The sequence below is a fragment of the Sarcophilus harrisii genome, chromosome 6, assembly GCF_902635505.1.
Source record: "Sarcophilus harrisii chromosome 6, mSarHar1.11, whole genome shotgun sequence".
NCBI classification, from domain to species: Eukaryota; Metazoa; Chordata; class Mammalia; order Dasyuromorphia; family Dasyuridae; genus Sarcophilus; species Sarcophilus harrisii.
Genome location: NC_045431.1, coordinates 222,114,063 through 222,136,267, shown reverse-complemented (window position 1 = coordinate 222,136,267; position 22,205 = coordinate 222,114,063). Strand labels below are relative to the sequence as shown.

Sequence of the window (22,205 nt, the reverse complement as noted above, 5' to 3'; positions counted from 1 at the left end):
TTCTGTTTAGTCTTTGTATTTTCTGCCTGTGGTCGTGTATTCCATAGAGGAACTACTTATTACAAGTTTGTTGAACTGAATTCAGCTTTATGACCCTGAGTAAGTCAATTGCCTTTTTTTTTTTTCCATTTTCCCATCCATAAAATGTGGAGGTTAGATTAGGAGAATTCAGAGATTTCTTCCAACTCTTATTCTACAAACATTTATTTTCATATTTATAGAGGGACATGGTGGGGGAGCCTTACAGAAGAACAAGGGAGGAGAAAAGGAACTGGACAAAAATAATAAGGATCCAGGCAAACTGTAGCTTTCAAGGTGACAGTCTTCAGATAAATACATAAATGGAAGGCAAATCTAGCTTCCTTCTGCCAGCTGTTGCAGTCAAGCCACTTAGACAATTATACAAGCATAACCTTTATATAATTAAGCATTCCCTAACATTTTGTGGGCAATGTCTTACCCCACCCCCATTTTTTTTATTTAGTCTGCTGCTGACTGAGAAGGTCCAGCTGCTGACTACATTTGGGTTGTGTTGACGTACAATAATGTCAAGTTAAGCTTTATTTTACAACCTATGTAAATAATGAGTCAGAGGCAGATTCAATCAAAGGAAGCATTAGCGGAGCCAGAGAGCAGCTCCCAGGCTTTGGCGAACACTGGAGGGCCCTTCCCGTTGGCACGATTGCTGGTGGGGGTTATGTTACTCAGCGTAAATCAGCCGGGTCTATTGGACGACCACATTTCCCCAGGCAGGGCTGTGACCAGTACAGAGGGAACTAGTTTCAGACCCCTGCTTTTTGTCCTTGAAGGCTGCTGCAATACTGAATGTAATCCAAGCATCATGGAGCTATGACCTTTTAATGTGGTTATAGCCAAGAGATGCTGAGGGGCTGGAGACAGCCCGGAAAAAAAATAAATTCACTAATATTTGATCTTTTCAAAAATGCTTTCCTTGCTGCTTGGACCCCACATTTCTTCTCTGAAGTATCAAGTGGATTTCCCAATATAGCAAAGTCATCTATTAACCTCAATTTCCTCATCTGTAAAATGGGCTGGAGAAGAAAATGGCAAACTAGTTTCTCTATCCCCACCAAAAACCTCTAAATGGGTTATAAGTCAGGACTAAAACACAATTCAAAAAACATGTGATAGATATAAGACATCCAAAAGAGGCCTAATGACCTTCCTATTAACCTACAAAGTAAGAATAGCTCACCAGAGCATCCATTCATTAGGGCATCCTCTTCTGTGTACCAAGTCCTTCTAGTTTTCTTGATTCAGTTCACATTAAGGGATACCATTTAGACTTTTTTTTCCTTAAAACTAGTAAAAAGCAGTATGTTATAATGGAAAAAATTACAAAAACTAGAATAAGGAACACGGATTCAAATTCTGCCAGCTCTACCATCTGTGAGTATGGCAAAGCTTGATAGAAATGTCAAATGTTTATTATTAGTATTATCATCACCCACTGTAGGAAACTCTTGGCATGTCAGTTCTCTCCATGGATACAGATTAACAACTTATCTGTAATATATATTCAATTTAGTTCGTCCCAACAGGCAGCTATTAAGCAATGTCTATGTGTGCTTAGAATAGAGAGAAAACAGAAAAAATACAGCATAGATAGAATAATTGTTGTTGGGCCATTTTAGCCATGTCCAATTCTTCATGAACCCATTTGGGATTTTCCTGGAGTGTTTTGTCATTTCCTTCTCCAGCTCATTTGACAGAGGAGGAAAATGAGGCAGTTTGCTCAGGGTCACGCAACTGCTAAATATCTAAGGTCAGATTTGAACTCTGGAAGACAAGGCTTCCTGATTCCAAACCCAGTGCTCTACCCCTCGCATCACTTACCTACTCTCTTTTGTTTTGATATCCCAGTAATTTTTGGCTAAGTCCCTTCTCCCACACTCAACTCAAGAGAATCTCCCCTTGTAATAAAGAAAATCAATTAAATAAAACTCATAGTATGTGACAGTATATTCAGCATTCTACACTTGTAGCCCTCCTGTCTCTCAAACAAAGTATGAGTGGTACATTTCCTCATCTCTTCTCTAGGGCTAAGACTTGTCATTATAATTTTATATATATATATATATATATATATATATACACACATGCACACATATATGTATATATGTACACATACACACACATATACATACTTATATATGCATATACGTATATAGATATATAACATACATATATATATAAGACTAGATTTTATTGTTCTTGCTGACTTCATTGTAGACAATATGCACATTTCTTCCTTGTCCCATTTACCCTCTATCTGAGATTTCTATATCTTCCCTAGCTCTCTCAATTTCTCAAGGGGATCATTTCTTGGGCCACAATAATATTCCATTATAATGTAAGCTAATATTTAAAATAAGTAGGACACAGAGATGGGAAATGGGAGAAGTGTTCCTTAATGGACTTTGAAAGCCCTGAATTCATAAAACCCAAACCACCTAGGTCACAATCAGGGGAACCAGACAGAAATGAAGACGAACGAGATGAAAAGCTTGCCCGAAATCACATCTCTCATCAGAGACGGAAGTAAAAAAAGGACTTGAAGACTTCCCCTGACTTAGGCGGCATGTTCAGACCATTAGATCAGAGAGACAAAAAGAATACAGCCCAAAGCCATCCTCTTAAAATTATTCTTTTTCAGGGAAATTCACAAGAGCTATTATGAACTATTACCACCCAAATTTCTCTCTATTATGTTTAATTCTCATTTGGATTTCTGTGGTACTGAGGGAAGAGTCTCTTGAGGCTTAATTAGACTCACAATTACCCCCCAAATTCTCATTTCGACTGGGAAGCTCTCTAGAAATGAAAGCTATTATTATTTTGGGTGGCTATTGTATCCTATTCCTCCAAGAATTATTTTATCAGAATCCGGAGCAGGGGATCAGAGATGGAAAGGTTGCTCCCTCCATTCCTGGCCCATAGAGAAGCTGAGGTATACAGGCCCAACTGGGCAAACGGGTTCCGAGGGAAGCAGACAACCTGGATAAGCCCCAGACTGCAGGAAGAGCCTGGAATCCTTAATACAGTTCAACAGACAGATCCTCATTAAGCATCTCAACGCCTCTCTGCCATTGAAACTGCTCAGAGCCTCACAGAGGCGATAAGGCATGTACATTAATAAATGAGTTTCTTCATCTGTAAAATTGGAGAGCTGGGCTACAAGAAGCCTTTTGGCTTGAAATCCGATGAGTCTATTACTTATCAGAAGGTGTCTTTACCATGACAGCCTGACCATTGCCTGTTTCCCTGGAATTCAGACCAACATGGTTAAAAATGGGAGTTAAGCATCCATGCTTTGGGGAGGGGCTGGATTATCTAAATATGATGATGCTGGAGGCCAAGACTGGCTGCTGACCCAGACTGGGTGACTTTGGAAAAGTCACTCTACTCCATTATAGTCCACAAAACTCATAATGTTATTATAAATAACAATAGTTTTGTTGTTTAGTTGTGGGATTCTTTGTGATCTCATTTGGGGTTTATTTTATCAGAGATACTGGAGTGTTTTACCATTTCTTTCTCCAGCTCATTTGGCAGATGAGGAAACTGAGGCAAACAGGGCTAAGTGACCAGGATCAGATAGCTAGTAAGTATCTGAGGATAGATTTGAATTCAAGAAGATGAATCTTCCTGACTCCAGGACTGACACATTATGCAATATCCTAAGTCTCACAATGGCCATATCAAATATATGTATACACACATATATGTACATATGCATGCATATTATTTGTATATATGTATACATACATGCCCATATATGTATGTACACATATCTCAAAGATTATATATACATATATTTATTTTCTTTGTTATTTCTCTAAAGGAGATTGGTAGCATGCATGGATCACCACTGGTCACGGCTTTGGCCAGGGTTCTTGAGACTATCATATGATGATATCATTATCCTATAAACTGTCATTCTGGTTCTATTCACTTCACTCTGCATCTTTCCAGGTTTTTTTGAAACTGTCCTTTTCATCATTCAGAGGAAAGCTCTAGGAAAGAAATGATATCTTTGGAGGAAACACTTGAAAGAAGAATTAATAACTCAATTCAGCAGAATCCTTGAAAAGTATAATGGGTCAGAGAGTTATTAATAACTCCATGAATCAACAAAAAAAATTAAATCTCTCTCTGTTTCTCTGTTTCTTTTTTTTTCTGTCTGTCTCAATGAAGGCCATCTCTACTTCTGATTTATATCTGGCCATTGGACTCAGATGCCTCTGGAGGAGAAAATGAGGCAGGTGACTCTGTCTAGCCCTCCCTCACTTAAATCCAATTCACTTACATGTCATCACCTCCCTGATGTCAGAGTCTTGAAGGTCCCAACTATATCCTACCTTCTACAGGAAGCCTTCCCCAACCTCTCTTAATTCTAGTGCTTTCCCCCATTGTTTCTTATTTATTCTGAACTTCTTATACAGTGGTCCTCAAACTTTTGTTCTCAATATCTTTATCCTATTAAAAATGAGTGAGGATCTGTCCAAAGAGTTTTTGTTTATGTGGTTTATAGTTATAGATATTGATCACATTAAAAATAAAAACTAATTATGAATTTGTAGACTCTCTGAAAGGATGATTCCCAGGATGCTCTGGACCAGACTTTGAGAACCACTGTATATGTATAGATAGATAGATGTGTGTGTATATATATATATATATATATATATGTATGTATGTATTTGTTTGCATGTTGTCTCTTCCATTAGATTGTAACCCCCTTGAGGGCAGGAACTGTTTTTTGCCTCTTTTGTATCTCTAGCATTAGCACATATAGTAAATATTTAACAAATGCTGACTAATTGCAAAAGCAAAGTTAGAATGTTAATTCAGATCTAAGTGCAGTCTTATTCCCACTGCACCAGATCAGTGCAATTCAGCTTAGCACCCATTATATACCATGCGTAGTTCTAGGAACTGAGAATAGACTCACGACAAATAATAATAGTTCTAGCTCTCCCAAAGCTTGCACACTCCGATGGAAATATTGCATTTACTGATGCCGTTTCGGGTGTATTCCATGGGATCGCCACCAGACACCCCCTCCTTCCCTGAAGGGAGTTAACCTCCAACAGGTGAATGGATCCTTCCTCCTTCTACCTTTCCTGAATTGTCAGCTCTTCCAAGGAAAAGATGAGGGAGGGCAGCATAAAGAGAGATACATGGGAGGAAAAAAGAAAGAGAAGATGTGTGAAAGAAGAGCTTAAATGGGGGAGATTAAGAGAATGGCTTGGAAGATTACCAAGGCAGCGATGACGAGCTTGGGAAGTAATTACTGTCAGGAACGAATTCAGAATCATTTGACTCGCTTCCAAATGAGGGATATTTTAGAAATTTCCAACTCCTGCCGAAGCGGTGAGAAGGGAAGCTTTGGAGATGCACAACATTCAATTAGGCAAGGAAAAAAAGCGGCAGGTACAGAAAGACAGCAATCAACCTTTCATAACCTCCTTCTGTTTCTCCAACTGAATCAAGTGCTTTTGCTTCTCCCGGCCCAGCTGTTCTTTCAAACCTGAAATTAAAAGTGAAAAGTCCTCCCTCTTTCTGCCACTGAATGGATCTCCAGCAGCTGGAGTCAATGGGAGCCGAAGGTGGGGTGCATTCCCAAGTTCTCCTTCCTGTCCCCATTCTCAGGTAGAACCTGTGGCAAGATACCCAGCAGAGGGTCAACAGAGAGACCCCAAGGCACTGGGTTACTTTGGAGCACGGGTTTTCCATTCCAGAGATTCTGGCCACCATTTCTTCATTGCTTCCTTATTACCTGCAAAGCTTCGGTGCCTTCCCAGAGTAGCCTGAGTTCTTGCAATGGGTGCCGATGGACATCAGGCTCTGACAGGATCTGCAGATTTGGTAGGGATGCTAGGGATAGATAAGGTCAGCAAGTCTGACTCTCTATGAGACCCAGAGAGATTAAGTCACCGGGGCAAAAAGGAGGCAGCAAGAGCCAAGATTTGGCACTAGGCATATGTGACCCAAGCACCAGCCTAGACAAAGAAAGGGAAATGTTCTGAAAGATTGGCTGAGGGCAGCTAGGTAGCAGAGTGGTTAGAGCACTGGCCATGAAATCAGGAAGATCTGAATTCAAATCCAGCCTTAGACACTGGATGTTTACTAGCTATGACCCTTGACACTTACTTATCCTGGATTCCCTTGTCAAAAAAAATTTGGTCAGAGGATGATGGATGAGTCATTTTGTCTTCTTTGTATAGTCACAAAGTCTTCAACTAAAGCATTATTTTTTCAATAACTGTGGCTCGTGCCTAATTCTACTGAAAACTTGGTTCAAGTATCATCTACATAGGGTCTTGCCAGGATCTGATAGGCAATTAAGAGGGGCAGTAATTAAAGCTTTGGGTCTAGACCTCAGATAATAGCTGTGTGACTTTGGGCAAGTCACTTAATTCTGGGTGCCTCAGTTTCCTCATCTGTAAAATGAACTGGAGAAAGAAATGACAAACTATTCTAGTATCTCTGCCAAGAAAATCCCAAATAGGGTCACAAAGAGTCAGAAAAAAACTCGATGAAATGGAACAAGGTCCCAAACGAAGGTCTTCTATTTTTCCACTTCTCTCTTTTCCTGTCCATACAATGGCAATACTAAGTCACGCTTGGCTTCCCTCACAGGAGCTCCAATGAGATAATAAATGTTTAAAAGTGCCTTGTACAATGTAAAATGCCACATAAAGACATTACCATTGTTCTTAGGGCACAGTTGATAAGCAATCCTTCTCCATCTCCCCATGAGTCACTTGCAAAACTCAATTGTCACGACACTGCCAATGACCCGAACAGTCTGTTTTAGAGGGAAGCGTCCGGTCCAACCTTATTTCTGTCTGAAGCCTTCACGTTGCTCCTTTCCCTGGGCTAGGGAATCTTATTAGGAGTCTGCAGATTTCCACTTAAACTGTAATTCACCTTCCAACAGGATGACAGCACCAGCTCTGTCTACTCTCAGCTTCATGCTCTACTCCTGCAGCCAAGGCTAAAACCTCCCAGGCCAAGGAGAAACCTGGGATTTATCTGACTTAGTGACTACTAAGGAGCCCCACCAAGGCTTAAAGAATGAGACAAATTCTACTGGGAGTGTGGAAGGGAAGATGAGGACATAGCGACCTGATGCTGGTGCATGTGCATGTATGTACATATATACACATATAGTAAATAATACACATGTGTGTATGTTACATGTATGATTCACCTATAGCATTCTGGCCATGATTGCAGGGGCAGTCATGAAGGGGAAAAGGGGGACCCATCCCTTATCCCACTGGATGGGGTCTACAGGTAATAAGGGAGGTCCTGAGTCAAGGAAACAGAACTCTGGTGGAAGCAGTATGTTACAATACGGTGGTCCCAGTGGGGAAAAGTGTATCCTTCCCCTCCAAGATACCAGCACCCTGAAGCAAAACCCAGTGTTCTTCTTGAGAATTACAGCTCTGCTCCAGCAACATTAGGATTAAGGTTCTCATCCTGGGGTGAAGGCTCCAAAGCAGGGGTCCTCAAACTTTTTAAATAGGGGGCCAGTTCACTGTCCCTCAGACTGTTGGAGGGCCAGATTATAGTAAAAACAAAAACTTTGTTTTGTGGGCTTCCTAGCCCTGGGTGAGGGAGATAAACGTCCTCAGCTGCCGCATCTGGTCCACAGGCCCTAATTTGAGGAACCCTGGCTCCAGAGGGTCAGGGCAGCTGGGTGGTATAGTGGATAGAACATCAGCTCTAGATTTGGAGGGATCTGAGTTCAAATTTGGTCCAAAGAGATGAGATAGATCCATGAGTTTCAATGGTATTGGGCTGTCCTGGGTGAGGAAATTCCTTCCCCTGAAACCCCCAGTAGCTGTGTGACTGGGCAAATCCCTTAACCTGGATTGCCTCCAAAGGGAATAAAAAAAAAGGCTCCAGAAGCTCTGTGAATGACAACTTTATTTTCACAAACCTCTAAATCCAGGGTGGGGAACATCTGGCTCCTGAGCCATGTAAAAGCTTGACAAATTCACTAAGGCAACCACAGGCACCGATGAGTTGAAAGCTAAGTACAACAACCTCCTTCTGCTGGAGTGCTACGAGTTGATAATTTTGCATGGCCCGTGAATGACGTTATAAATATCCAAATTGCCCCTGGCAGAAAAAAAGTTCCCTATTCCTGCTGTAAATGAAATTTCTCATTTCCTTCAGTTACTTAAAAACATGATTCTGAGAAGGGGACAATTGTTTTCACTAAACAGTCCGAGGGATCCCTGGCAGGAAAAAAAAATCCTGAAATGTGCTGCTAATCCCTTTGCAGGAGAGACTCCTCCCTCAGCTAGAGAATGAGGAGGGAAGGGATCAGGTTCCCATCCAGAAAGAATTAGTCAATCAATCAACAATAAGATGATTAGGTGTTTACTATGGTTTCTGTCATGCTAAGCACTGGGGATAGGAATAGTGAGTCAATAGCAAGTCAGTAAAAAAGCATTCAGTAGACACTTACTATGTGCCAGGCATTATGCTAAGACCCAGAGATACAAAGAAAGGCAAAATATGGTTTCTAGACCTCAAGGAGCTCACAGGGTAATTGGGTGGGGGGAACCAAACATGCAAACTATCCTCATATTATCTATTTCTATATAATTACATACACATGTGTATATATAAAATGTATAAATGTATATATATATATATATATATATAATGTTTAAATATATATGTATATATAATGTATACATGTATAAATATACAATATATAAATATATATGTATATATAATGTATACACGTATAAATATACAATATATAAATATATATGTATATATAATGTATACATGTACAAATATACAATATATAAATATATATGTATATATGTTTATTTAATATATATTATTATATTGTATATTGTAAAAGCCATATATATATTATTGTATATTGTAAAAGCCATATATATACAATTTATTTAATATAAATATATAATACAATTTATATAATATAATAATATATAATATAATTATAATATATAATTATATATTAATTATATAATATATTATAATATATATTATAAATTTATTATAATTATAATGTAATATGTAATAATTATAATATATTTATAATTATATTTATAAATGTATATTATATAAATATATATTTATATTATATATATTATATATGTATGGCTTTTACAATATACAATAATACATTATAATATATTATTATATTATATTATATATTATTATATATAATATTATATTTATATTATATATAATTATAATATTATATATTATATATAAATATATAATATTATAATATATAATATAATATGTAATACAATTTATTTATTTATTTAATATATATTATTATATTGTATATTGTAAAAGCCATATATATATAATTGTATATTGTAAAAGCCATATATATATATATATATACATATATATATATACAATTTACAATAATATACATATATTATATAATATATGTATATTATTGTATTAAATCAAGAATAAGGTGTTTACTATGGTTTCTGTCATGCTAAGCACTGGGGATAGGAATAGTGAGTCAATAGCAAGTCAGTAAAAAAGCATTCAGTAGACACTTATACTATGTGCCAGGCATTATGCTAAGAGCCAGAGATACAAAGAAAGGCAAAATATGGTTTCTAGACCTCAAGGAGCTCACAGGGTAATTGGGTGGGGGGAACCAAACATGCAAACTATCCTCATATTATCTATTTCTATATAATTACATACACATGTGTATATATAAAATGTATAAATGTATATATATATAATGTTTAAATATATATGTATATATAATGTATACATGTATAAATATACAATATATAAATATATGTATATATAATGTATACACGTATAAATATACAATATATAAATATATATGTATATATAATGTATACATGTATAAAGATATATTATATATAATGTATGTGTATAAATATATAATATGTAAATATATATGTATATATAATGTATACATGTATAAATATATAATATATAAATATATATATGTATATATAATATATATGTGTATAAATATGTAATATGTAAATATAGATGTATATATAATGTATACATGTATAAATATATATACATATATAATATATAAATAAAATATATATGTGTATATCTATATCTATATGTTCTAAATGAAAGGTAAACAACAGAGAGAAGGCATTAATGTCAGGGGGAAGAATGGAGACCTGGGAAAAGCCTCTTATGGACAATGGGATTTAAATGGGTCTTGAGGAATCCAAGGAAACCAGGAGGCAGAGGTGAGGCACAGGGCACAGCCAGGGCAAAGGCCTGGAGAGGAGAGATGAGATGATCTGTAAATGAATGACCCATAAGTTTCAATGGCATTGTGAAGAAATTCCTTCTACTGAGGCAAGGCAGCCCTGCCTGGCACAAGGAAAGGCTGTGACTTGCCCAGGCTTACACTGCTTCTGTGAGTCAATCACAGAATTGCTTTCTTTTTGACTCAATTTCTTCATCTGCAAATTGGATATCATAATAGCACCAGGTTTGTTGTGAAGTTCAAATGAGATATTTAAAAAGTGTTTTGTAAGCCTTCAAGTGCTATATAAATGCTACCTATTGTTATTTTTAATAAAATATTCTGCAAACTAGGAAAGTGCAATATAAATATATATTCCTTAAGATCATAGATATATGGTAGCGAGGTAGCCTAGTAGAAAAGGTAGAGTCAGGAAACCTGAGTTCAAATCTAGTCTCAGAAAGTCACTAGCTGTGTGATCCTGGGTAAGCCATTTCACTTCTGTCTGATTCAACTCAGTCGTATGTAAAATGGATATACTAATAGGAGCTTCCTTCCAGGATTGTTGTGAGGACCAAATGAAATAACACATGTAAAGCACTTTGTAAACCTCGAAGCCCTGGCTCTTATTGTCACTGGCTATTGGGGCTAGTGGGGATCCCATATTTGACTGACTCCCCATTCTACTTCTCATCTTGCCTTCCTGCTCCTACAATGAGCCTTTGTTCATGTGTATGTGTGTGTGAGTTGCTGCTGTGTAGGGAAAGGGAAGGGATGGTCTATTATGTTGTGGAAATGCTTATTTTATCCCATAAATTAAAAATATGATAAAGAAAAATTTAAAAAGAAAAGAAAGAAAAAGTGAGAGCCATAAGTAAGAAGAGAGGAACCTCTTGGTCTTCCAAGACCCAGACCTTCTCTTCTCATTCAGAAATCACTTCCTGACCTATTGAGGTTTTTTTTTAAGTCTGTTTTTATTTTTTTTCTCCCAGAAGCCCCTTTTACTCACCATCTACTCCCTCCTCTCCTACATGAAAAGTCCTGTGAGTGCCTTTGAGGGGTTGAGCTTCTCGAACCCAACACCTCAGCTCAGAGTTCCAAGAGAAGCATCAGCTGAGCCCACAAGGAGAGCTCACCCCTTGCCATTGCTGCAAACTGTCCCAATTTTGCCCCAAACCCACTATATGTGAGAATCTCTCTGGCCAGCACCCTCAGCCCCCATCAGGCCCCTCGGCAATCAAGCTGTCACGGACACACCATTTCTGAGTTGCTGCTTTTGGAACTGTCTGTTCGACAGGTTATTTTTCCAACCAACAATGCCACAATTAAAATAATATTCCACTACTGTGTTTCTTGATCCTCTTATACGTTCCATATGGCCAGGAAAGATACAATAATCGCTGGCTTTCAGGATTCCCCCGGCCCCTACTTTTAAATGGCTGTCATTAATCTTAAAGACCAAGGGAAGAAAACATCTCGGAATCAAGCATGACAGAAGGAGAAGGGAGAAAATATAAAGTCGATGCTTCAAAGGCTGAAATATGGATTTTACCCTGATGAAATTAGCAAAAGGACATTAGAGCATCATATTAATTGTCTTGGGTCCAGTTTTCTCCACCCCCCCCCCCATTGAAGTAATGTTAAATAAAATCTTTCTTTCCTCAGTCTACAGAGAAAAAAAAATGTATTTTCAAGTACTGCAGAGGGAAATAAAACATTTCTAATTTTTAATCCATTAAGCAAAGATAACCAGACACTAAGCTCAAAGAGAGAGGCAAGTATTTCTTGTACAAAAATCTTTCATTTCCAATGATGGGGATGCTAGTTCTCTTTTTTGGCTGATTTGTGTCTAGAAGCTGCCTTGCGAGCTACGGTTGGTGATGGGAAATGAGAATTTACCACAAGCCGTCTCTTGAAACTCATATTCTATTGGACATTTCAGAATGTGATTGCATAATGAGCTCTCTAAATCTGAGTGTGAGGAAGCTTTCCAGGGTTTCTCTTTGGAGGTAAAATAAGGGATCAATGTTGGGTTTTTATGCCTTCATCCGAAAACCAGCCTGTTCTAAAATTTGGCAACTTTGGTTACCAGTAGATTGACCAAAAGGTGATGGCTTTATTTCTGATCATTACAACTCAGGAAACACATAGGGGAGCCACAATCTGGATGGAGCAGAGAATATTTATTCTAATGAAAGCTTCTGAAGATGAATATTTACAGCTTTTACTACCATTATCTCATCCCCTTGCCCTCTAAGTGGCCAACAGCCAGCGTTTTCTTTCTCTCATTTCTCTTACATGTTTATAATGAAAATTTTTCTGCTTGGGTGATATTTCTATAACTTTCTGAAAATAGAAAACCCTTGCTTTTCCTGAGACAGAAAGTCATCAAGATGGCCCGAGGGGAAAAGACCGGTCCCTCCCCCCGCCAACCCAGATCTGGCTCATCGCTCACACTCGAGTGGGCACAGACTCTACCTTGGGAGTTCTCACAGTTCTCCTCATCGCTGTTGTCTTGACAATTGTTTTCTCCGTCGCACACAAAGCTCTTGTCGATACAGAGGCCATTTTTGCAATGGAAGCGGGCTGTGGAGCATAGTAGCGGGTTTGCAGCTGCAATGGGAAAAAGATGAATTAGAGAAGGCCCGGGAAAGGTGCTGACCACCTCCTCCATCAGGAAGATGCTTCCACACGGGGAGAGCAGAGCAGAGTGTGGTCCATTTGGACAGAAGTCCAGGATACTCTCCTTGGCAGGAAGAGCCTTGGACCAGGTATAGAGCTTGCTTTGGGGAGCCAGTGATCAGGTTGGGAACATGTGTGGGGGACACACGAACCTCAGGGGTACTTTCCTAGTAATACGTCTCCAAGCGTGAACATGGGAGTTCTGTATCATAGCCTTTGTAGGCATCTAAGTAACTTAGGTTAGATTAGATGCGCTTCATTATTCTTTTGACCTTTAACAGCATATGTTCCAAGGACCCTTCCAGATCCTGACATCTCATGCTCTAAGCTTCCGACTTTATTTCTTATAGTTCATGTCCCATGCTCTCAGAACATGGTTTAGTTCTTTGTCTTAGAGGTCCTTTTAGCTCTGACATTCCATACTCCTGCCCCAACTTCTAATATTCTGTGATCCATGTTCCAAAACTTCTTTCAGTTCTTTGTTCTAAGATCCTTTTTAGTTCTGATATTCAGAGCCCTTCTAGCTCTCGAGTTTCCATAATCTAAACTTTCCTCCTGCCTCAACTTCTAATAATCTGTGTTTCATGTTCTAAAACTTCTTCTAGCTCTTTGTTCTAGAGTCTCTACTAGCTCTGACATTCTAAGTTCCATGTTCTAAAGACATTCCTTATTAGCTCTTGACATTTTATGCTCTAAAGTCCCTCTGTCCTAACTTCTAATATTTTGTCTTCCATGTTTCAAAAGATCTTCTAGTTCTTTGATCTAAAATCTTTTTTTTTAGCTCTGATAGTTTATGTTCTGTGTTCTAAGGGTCCTACTAGCTCTTGAGTTTCTACAATCTAAGTTTCCTCCTACCCCAACTTCTAATATTCTGTGTTCCATGTTCCAAGACTTCTTTCAGTCCTTTGTTCTAGTCTCTTACTAGCTCTGACATTGAGTTCCATGTCAGACCCTCCTTATTAACTCTTGACATTTTATGCTCTAAAGTCCCTCTATCCTAACTTCTAACATTTTCTCTTCCATATTCCAAAAGATATTCTTATTTTTTGTTCTAGAATCCTTTTCAGCTCTTTCTAGCTTTTTAAGTTCTAAGAATCCTTCCCACCCTTGACATGCTATGTTCTAAGATCCTTCTCAATACTAAATTTCATGCTCTAAGGCCCCTTCTGCCTCTGATATTCTATGTTTTTGTGTCTTTTCTAACACTAGCATTTTATGTTGTAAGGCACTTTCCAGTTTCTGGGCTCTATGTTCTACTAAGATTTTTTTCCACCTCTTATCACTAACACTTTCTATATTTTAAGGATCCTTTCCAGCTCTGATATTCTGTGTTCTAAGGTTTCATCTAGGCATAGATATTTTATGTTCTATATTCTTAAGGCCCTTCATATCTGACATCCTATTTTCTAAGGGCCCTTCCAGTTTTGGCATTCTATGTTCTAAGGTCCCTTTAGACATTGTAAATAGACTTTGTGACTTGTAATCTAAGATATCTTCTGGCTCTGACATCCTGTGTTCTAAAGTCCATTTTACCTCTTAACCTCTATTTTCTATATTCCAAGATCCCTTGTAGATTTAACATTTTCTGTTCTGAGGTCTTTTTTAAATCTGACATTCTAGCTTCAAAGTTCTCTTCTATCAGGAATGTTCTGTGCTCTCTGCTTACCTGTATGGAACCAAGAAGCTCCTAAAGTAGGAGAATATTTACTATGTGTTACTATCTTTATTCCCTTGCTCCCAATATATTATAACAGCCTTTCTTGCTCTGATTCTGTGTTCTACAATCTTTTCTGACATGAACATTCCATATTTAAAGGTTCCTTCTAACCCCGACACTGTGTTCCATGTTCTAATCTTCCTCCAACGCTGATATTCTATGATTCTAGCCTTAGATTCTCCATCTGTCCATAGCATTCTGTTCAAAGACTTCCATTAGGACACATCTATAGAGCTGAAGAATTGGTGACTTGGTCGCCACCTTCATGATTGTCCCCTCACAAATGGGTACCAGTGGCCACAAGGTCACTTTCTGAGGAGTCACTTACATAATGTAAATGAAATGGGATTCTCATCTTGAGCACCCTCAACCACCCTTTAAATTTCTTCTCTAATTTCATTCACTTTGCAAGCCTCAAAATGCTGTCCAGGGCATCCTAAAAGTCTTGAAGAGCAACCTTAAGCTTTAATAATGTAAGACTTATCAAAACTTAGGGGCAGTTGGGTGGTACAGTGGGTAGAGTGCCCATAGAGAGACTCATCTTCCTAAGTTCAAATCTGATCTCGGACACTTACTAGCTGCGTGACACAGGGCAAGTCACTTATCCCTGTTTGCCTCTCAGTTTCCTTATCTGTCAAATGAGCTGGAGAAAGAAATGGCAAAGCGCTTTAGTATCTCTGTCAAGAAAATCCCAAATAGGGTTATAGAGAATTGGACATAACTAAAAAACACCTGCATAACAACAAATTAAAGCTTATTATTGCACTAAGGCTTTTGGGACCCCTGTAGAAGTCATTAGTCTAGGAGAACACAGGATCAGTTCCTACAGCACTCACATTTACAGACCTTTCCTTATATCGAGGATAGGAAATCATCCAAGCACAATAAAAAAGAGACAAGAACAGATGCAAAGTAAATAAGTGCATTTGGCTATCTGGCAGTCTCACTGATCTGGAACACAGCTGAAAATAGGAAAGTAAATTTAAAAAGGCCTGGGAGCAGCCAAAATAGATACTGTGGAGCCCCTACACTGAAATCTAAGCATTTCAACCCTCTGCTCCATACCTGAAGCTTGTTTGCTCTTACTTTACACACAATTCTATCATTTGGTTATCTAATATCTAAAGACCAAGAGCAACAAGTTGCAAGAAGACAGCAGGGTGAATACACAGACTGTAGTGAGAAGTAACACTTGACAGCAAGTCAGCTGTCAAGCAAAGGGACAGCAAAGGGAAAAACAACAAAAGTCCATAAAAATCTTATTTACCACTTTAAAAACAAAGCAATCAGGGGCAGCCAGGTGGGGCAGTGGATAGAGCACCAGCCCTGAAGTCTGGAGGACCTGAGTTCAAATCTGATCTCAGATACTTAACACTTCTTAACTGTGTGAGCCTGGGCAAGTCACTTAACCCCAAATGCCTCAGCAAAAATAAAATAAAATAAGAACACAGCAATCTGGGGTCATTTTGCATAAGACCAACTAACCTTATGTGCCATAAGCTGCACGTATTATATTACAATTATAACTACTCATCAACAACAATGGTAAAAAACCATGAATATGACACATTTCTATGATTCTCCAAGGGCCTGCAAAATGCTTTCCTTCCACAGTAATCCTGTGACATATTCAGTACAAATATTATTCCACCATTTCTAGATAAGAAAACTGAGCCTTTGAGATACTTGTTCAAGGTCAAGTTTTAAAGTAAAGTGCTGAGACCTGGATCAATTTCTTCTTAGTCTTAATCTCATTCTCCTTTCCCTACATCATGCTGCTTCCCTACATAAAACAAGCTGATGCCTTTTGAAGACGCAGAATGTAAAAACAAAAAATATCAATAAAATCTATGAAAATTATACAGAGAAAGGCTTCTGGTGTGTTGGGAAGACTTTCTTAGGCTGGGCTCATTGAAGGAGTAAGGTTCACATAGGATGGAGAGGGACATGGGTGTCAATCTAGTCCCAAAGAGGCAGTAATATATATCCACCAAAGAGTTCACTGAAACACAGAAGTCTCAGAATATTGGTCAGATTTTTAACTGAGTGCTTAGGAACTAAAGGGACAGTAGTCATATTCTCAGATTTAGCTACAAAAACTTTTAAATCTTAAAAGTTCTTTGGTATCCACTAGATAAAAAGGTTTTTAACCTTTTAACCAGAATCTTTTCACAATGGTATGGTGTAGAGAAAGAAAAATGGTCTACAAGACAGCCCTGCATGAGGTAGACAGAATAGTCTGAAGGAAAAGCTTTGCAACTAAGCACTCTGGTAGTATTAATTCTGCCCACAACTGAGGGAAAGGATAGAGGGATCATTGTTATTGGGAAAACAGAAGCTGTAAAGCTTCAAGACAAGTATACAGGAAATGGAACAATTCCTTGGAAATGTTTTAGTCTGAGTTCTTTAAAGTCTGTGGAATCTACTCCTTCAAGAGCTATTGTCAAAGTCCATTAATTATGGGATTCTCATCCTGAGTACCCACAATTTCCATTTATTCCTGTGTAACCTGATGCTTAGCACTCTCAACCATCCTTTCAATTTTTTCTCTAATTTCATTCTCCAGTGATTTTCTTACTCCAATCCCCTGATCCCTAGAAAACAAGGTACCATATGTGACATTTAAGAAAATTGGAGAGTAACAAATAACTTCCATAAACATTTAATGTCTACTGCATGCAAGTTCATTATATAGGTCCTGTTCTCAAAGAGTTTCCAATCTTTTGGGGTCCTTTCTCAGAAAGCTGTAGACACACAAGACCGGAATTCAAGGGAGAAATGATGGTTGGATATTTGATTTGGGAGCTATCAGTGTACAGGTGATAGATGCCTGAATCAATTGGGGCTGATCAGTTCACTAAGTCTTGAGGGAGAAGAGGAGAGAGCCCAGGAGACAGCCTGGGGGGAACAACTATAAATAGGAAGGAATATGAATGACAGTAGGACCAGAGAGAGGGGGAAAAACTGTATACAAATAACAAGGATATGAGGGAAAAAGAATTGAAAAAAAAGGGTTAGGTAAAATCTCATGATCTTATGAGAAAACTGAAACTGCAGAGATAAATTTCAAGTGGAGAGAGATCATGGAGGCCCCTAAAAGCCCAAAGATGGTAGTTTATATTTTATTTGGTGGACACTTACAGAAGGTTTGTAAGAAATGGAGTGTTATGTTCAAGGAGATACATTTGCAAGATTACACAGGTAGCGAAAGGGATCAGCATCCTTCTGTCCTAAATGTGGGTAGCCTGCCAGTTGCTCTCCTTGGTCCTCTCTATTTCTCTCTCAGGACTGTTCCTTGGTGATTCACCTTCCCCTTTGGGTTCAATGATCATTATTTGCCAGTGACTTCCACTTCTACCTTTCTCTACCCTTCACCTCTACCTTTGCCAGTGACTCCCACTTCTACCTTTCTTTACCCCTCATCTCTACCTTGAGCTATAAGCCCCATTTCTGATGGCCAAAGGGATACTGGTACTTTAATGTCCCACCAGCCCTTCAAATGCAACCTGTTTTAGACATTTCCAAACCTTTCTCCTCAAAGCTGCCCCTCCTCTTAATCCACTTCTCTATTTCTTAGCAGATATCAATCCTTCCATTCAGTGAATAATCCTCCCATCAGATCAGTCTCTTTATATGTGAACATGATTGAAAACACTGGTCTGAGAAGGAAAGATCAAACAGGGTCTGCTCAGTTAGGAAGGGCTACATCCCAGCAATGATCACCTTTGTTTTTGTCTCCTGGAAATAAATATTGCCACTGTCCTGACCATTGCAAGAGAAAATTCTGGCCTGTGCAAGAAGTAGCTTTGAGCTCCCACCCAGCATCCCACAGAGTCAGCATGTTGCCTGTTACCAAAAGCTTGAATGGCTGCTCAGAACCAGCACGTCCCTGCTCTGGGCTTGGTATTCTGGTCTCTCTGCTTATTATTTAGGGAAGTCAGACTGACACAGTAGAAATGCTTCTAGACTCAAAGTCAGGAGAGATTTAGTTCAAATTTCACTACAGATCTTTATTGGCTATGAGATCACGGGCAGATAACTTTAACCTCAGTTTCCACATCTGTGAAATGGGTATAATAATAATACTTAGCATTCACATACTGCAATTAGCTTACATAAGTTAGTTCTCATCAAATCCTCACAACCACTTTGAGGGAGGTGCTATTATTATCCTCCTTTTTGCAAATGAGAAAACTGAGACAAATAGTGACTTGCTCAGAGTCCCACAGCTAGTTCGTGTCCAGATTCGAAAATGGATCTCCCTGACCCCCCCAGTCCACTATTCTAAAAATCACACTATCTAGAGATACTTTAGAAGAAGAATCCCCAAACTAGAAATAATCTCAGAAGTCATTCAGGGTAACTCACTAATGAAGAAGCTGAGATCCTGGCATCCCACCATCTGCCGATAAGACTGAATTCCCAGGAGAGGGGAAAAGGATCAGACAAGAAGCATCTTTCTGTATTCAACTGCTTTTCTAACTACAACTAGAAAAAAGAAGCCAGTCAGACCTCAGATTTGGGGGCTTAACTTCTCATCAGTGGCCCCTATCTGGACCAGGAGGTAGCCTTACTTCTTTGTAAGAATCAACAAACTCAATGTTTGGGGGTGGGAACAAAATGTTTTTGGCTAGAGAAGAAGCAGAGGCCAGTTGGTGACAAAGTCTGCCCAGGATTTGGGAAGATGAGTGGGTGTTTCAGAAAAGGAGAAGAGAGAAGAAAGAGTATGCTTGAAGGAGTTGAGTAAAATGCAAATGCAGTAGTACTTGAAAAAGAACTGTTCTCCAAGCTAAGCTTAAGAGGAATTTTAAGAATCAGAACACATGTAAAGACTTATTTTCATGTAAAATAAGTTCATTCTGCATATGGAACTTTCAGAAACAAATGCTATTTTTTATTCATTCATTTTGTTTGTTTGTTCACTTGTTGATTTGTTTGTATGTTCCATTATTTCTTTCATTCATTCATTCATTTGTTGATTTGTTTCTATATTCCAATCGTTCATTTGTTCATTCATTTATAATTTGTCTGTATATTCCATTTGTTCATTCATTTGTAGATTTATTTGTACCTTCCTTATTTCATTTGTTCATTCATTTGTTGATTTGTTTGTACCTCCCATTAGTTCATTTGTTCATTCATTTGTTGATTTGTTTGTATCTTCCATTAATTCATCTGTTTATTCAATCATTCATCTGTCTAGCCATCCAACATTTTGAAGCACCTCCCTATTTAATTATCTGGACTTACCACCATGTGTCCCCACACCATTGCTTTCAGTTACCTTTTGTATGATGCCTTATCTCATTAGAATATAAGCTCCTTGAGAACAAGGGCTGTCTTTATTTGTAGTTTTAATCTTTGCACTTAGTACAGTGCCTGTTACATAGTCAATAAGTCAGCCAATATGCATTTATCAAGCACCTACACTGTGTCAAGTACTGTGCTAAATGCTAGGACAATCCCATCCTCAAGGAACCCATAATCTAATAGGAGTGAAAAAAAAAAGAAAAAAAAAGTACAAGCAAGCTGTAATTTTTAGGAATATTTAGGAAATAAGATAAACAAATAGAGGATGGGGTAGATAGAAAATAACTAGATTTAAGAGGTAATGGGAGGGGCTTGTTGTTGAAGGTGGGATTTTAGCTGGGGGGAAGTCAAGTGGGAAATAGGAATAAGGAGGGAGAGCATTCTAGGCATGGAAAATAGCCAGAAAAAATACCCAAAAGTAAGAATGGAGGAGAGGGGGGGGTAGTTATAAAGTGTAAAAGCTACATTATGAAGGGCTTTCACTGCCAAAAGAGGATGTATTTGATCATGGAATGGGAGTGATATCGGACCTGAGCTTAGGAAAATCATTTAAGCACTTAATAAATGTTTGCTGCCTTGTCTGCTTATCTGCAGGGCCCAGTGCATGGGGCTGAGATGACAAAGATGCAAAATGACAGTTCCTGTTCTGGAGGAAATTAGATTCTAATGGGAAGGAGGGAGAATCAGGGATCAATACAGCTAAAACAGATGAGCAAAGTACTAGGTGGGGAGTGACGGTGGGCCATGGTGGTGACCCAGACAGAGAGCTGAAGGGAATCTGAGGAGGGGAGAGCCACAGTTTTAATCAGGGGAGGGAAAGAAAGGCATCTCTGAAGAAGTGAAGACTGTGGGAAACCCTGATGGCAGAGAATGATTCTGGGAGCAGCATTTGATCAATCCAGGTAAAGGGATAGAGAGGTAAAGATTCAGAGGTGAGTGGTGAAACATGGAGTTTGGAGAATAGCTGGGGGATGCAATGGAGTGTTTCAAGGGGAATTGATATGATTAGGCTGGAAATACAGGTTCTAAATGGTCTTAATAGCCAAGGCTAAGACTTAGGGATTCTATCTTGAAAGGCAATAGGGAGACACTGAAGATTGTTAAGCAAGAGTGCAGAAAAATAGGGTAGGAAAAATCAGAGTTAGAGCAATAGGGTGATAAGAGCTGCATCAAGGTGATGGCTCTGTGAGGGGAGAGAGGGGACACGAGTGAAGGCTGTCATGGAGGTGGAACTGATAGGATCTGACAGGTAAATGGAATGGGAAAGGGGGAAAGAAAGGGAATAAGCATCCATATAGCACATACTATGTACACGCCATGCACTCTGCTAAACACTTAACAAATAAGATTCATTTGATCTTCAGAACAAGCTTGGGAGGGAGGTGGGCTACTATTCCTATTTTACAGGTGAGGAAACTGAGGCAAACAGAAATTAAGTGACCTGCCCAGAGTTACATAGCCAAGTATGATCCCAAGGTACATAAGCAAAGGACTAAAAAGAGGCCCAATAGACATTTAAACCATAGATAGGAGGGAGGACTCAGGATTGGCCCAACAGCCACTTATTCAGGTCTGCAGCAGAGGGTCACAATGTTCTCATTTTAGTTCCTTTAAAAAAATAGGATGAGATCCAAGCAAAGCAATCCTAAATAGTGGCCCACTTCAGGATGACAGCATAGCAAGGGATAGAACCCAGGGGATCCGAGTTTGAATATTGCCTCAAGCACTTATAACACATCCAATACATCTTCCAGCAATATTCGACTGTCGGAATTATTCTCTAACCAAATGTCTTCTGTGGCTTTACACAAACTCTCCATGAGCAGGAAAGCTCTCCCTTCTCCTCTTTGCCTCCCCTTAACATCCCTCCTCAGAAAAGGGCCATTTGCTTGCTATTTTATTGTGTATTTATTTTTATATTATTGAACTTATTGCATTATTTTTATATATTACATTGTATTTACATTACTTCTGTAGTTCATGTTTCCCCATAGCAGAAGGTAAGCATCCTGATGGCAAATAATCTTGTCTCTGGGTTTTCCCTGCCTAGCATTTATTTAGTAGGTGTTTTAGGAATTCTCTCTGGGTAGTTGTAAGGTTCTCAGGGGCGGGTCTTGATTGTTTATCTTAAATCTGTGGCAGCATTTAGCACAGTGGATCATTCCAAGGATCTCCTCTTGCCTACCATGACTTGTT

At 38.6% G+C, this 22,205-nt stretch overlaps 1 protein-coding gene across 1 annotated transcript in view; it reads right to left on the bottom strand.

Moving 5' to 3' along the window:
• Nucleotides 1-22,205, bottom strand: part of LDLRAD3 (low density lipoprotein receptor class A domain containing 3) — a 269,577-nt gene that overhangs the window by 95,064 nt on the left and 152,308 nt on the right. Inside the window, exon 4 of the mRNA XM_031942063.1 lies at nt 12,779-12,913. Coding sequence (XP_031797923.1) covers nt 12,779-12,913 — 135 coding nt within the window. The remainder of the gene's footprint in view (nt 1-12,778; nt 12,914-22,205) is intronic.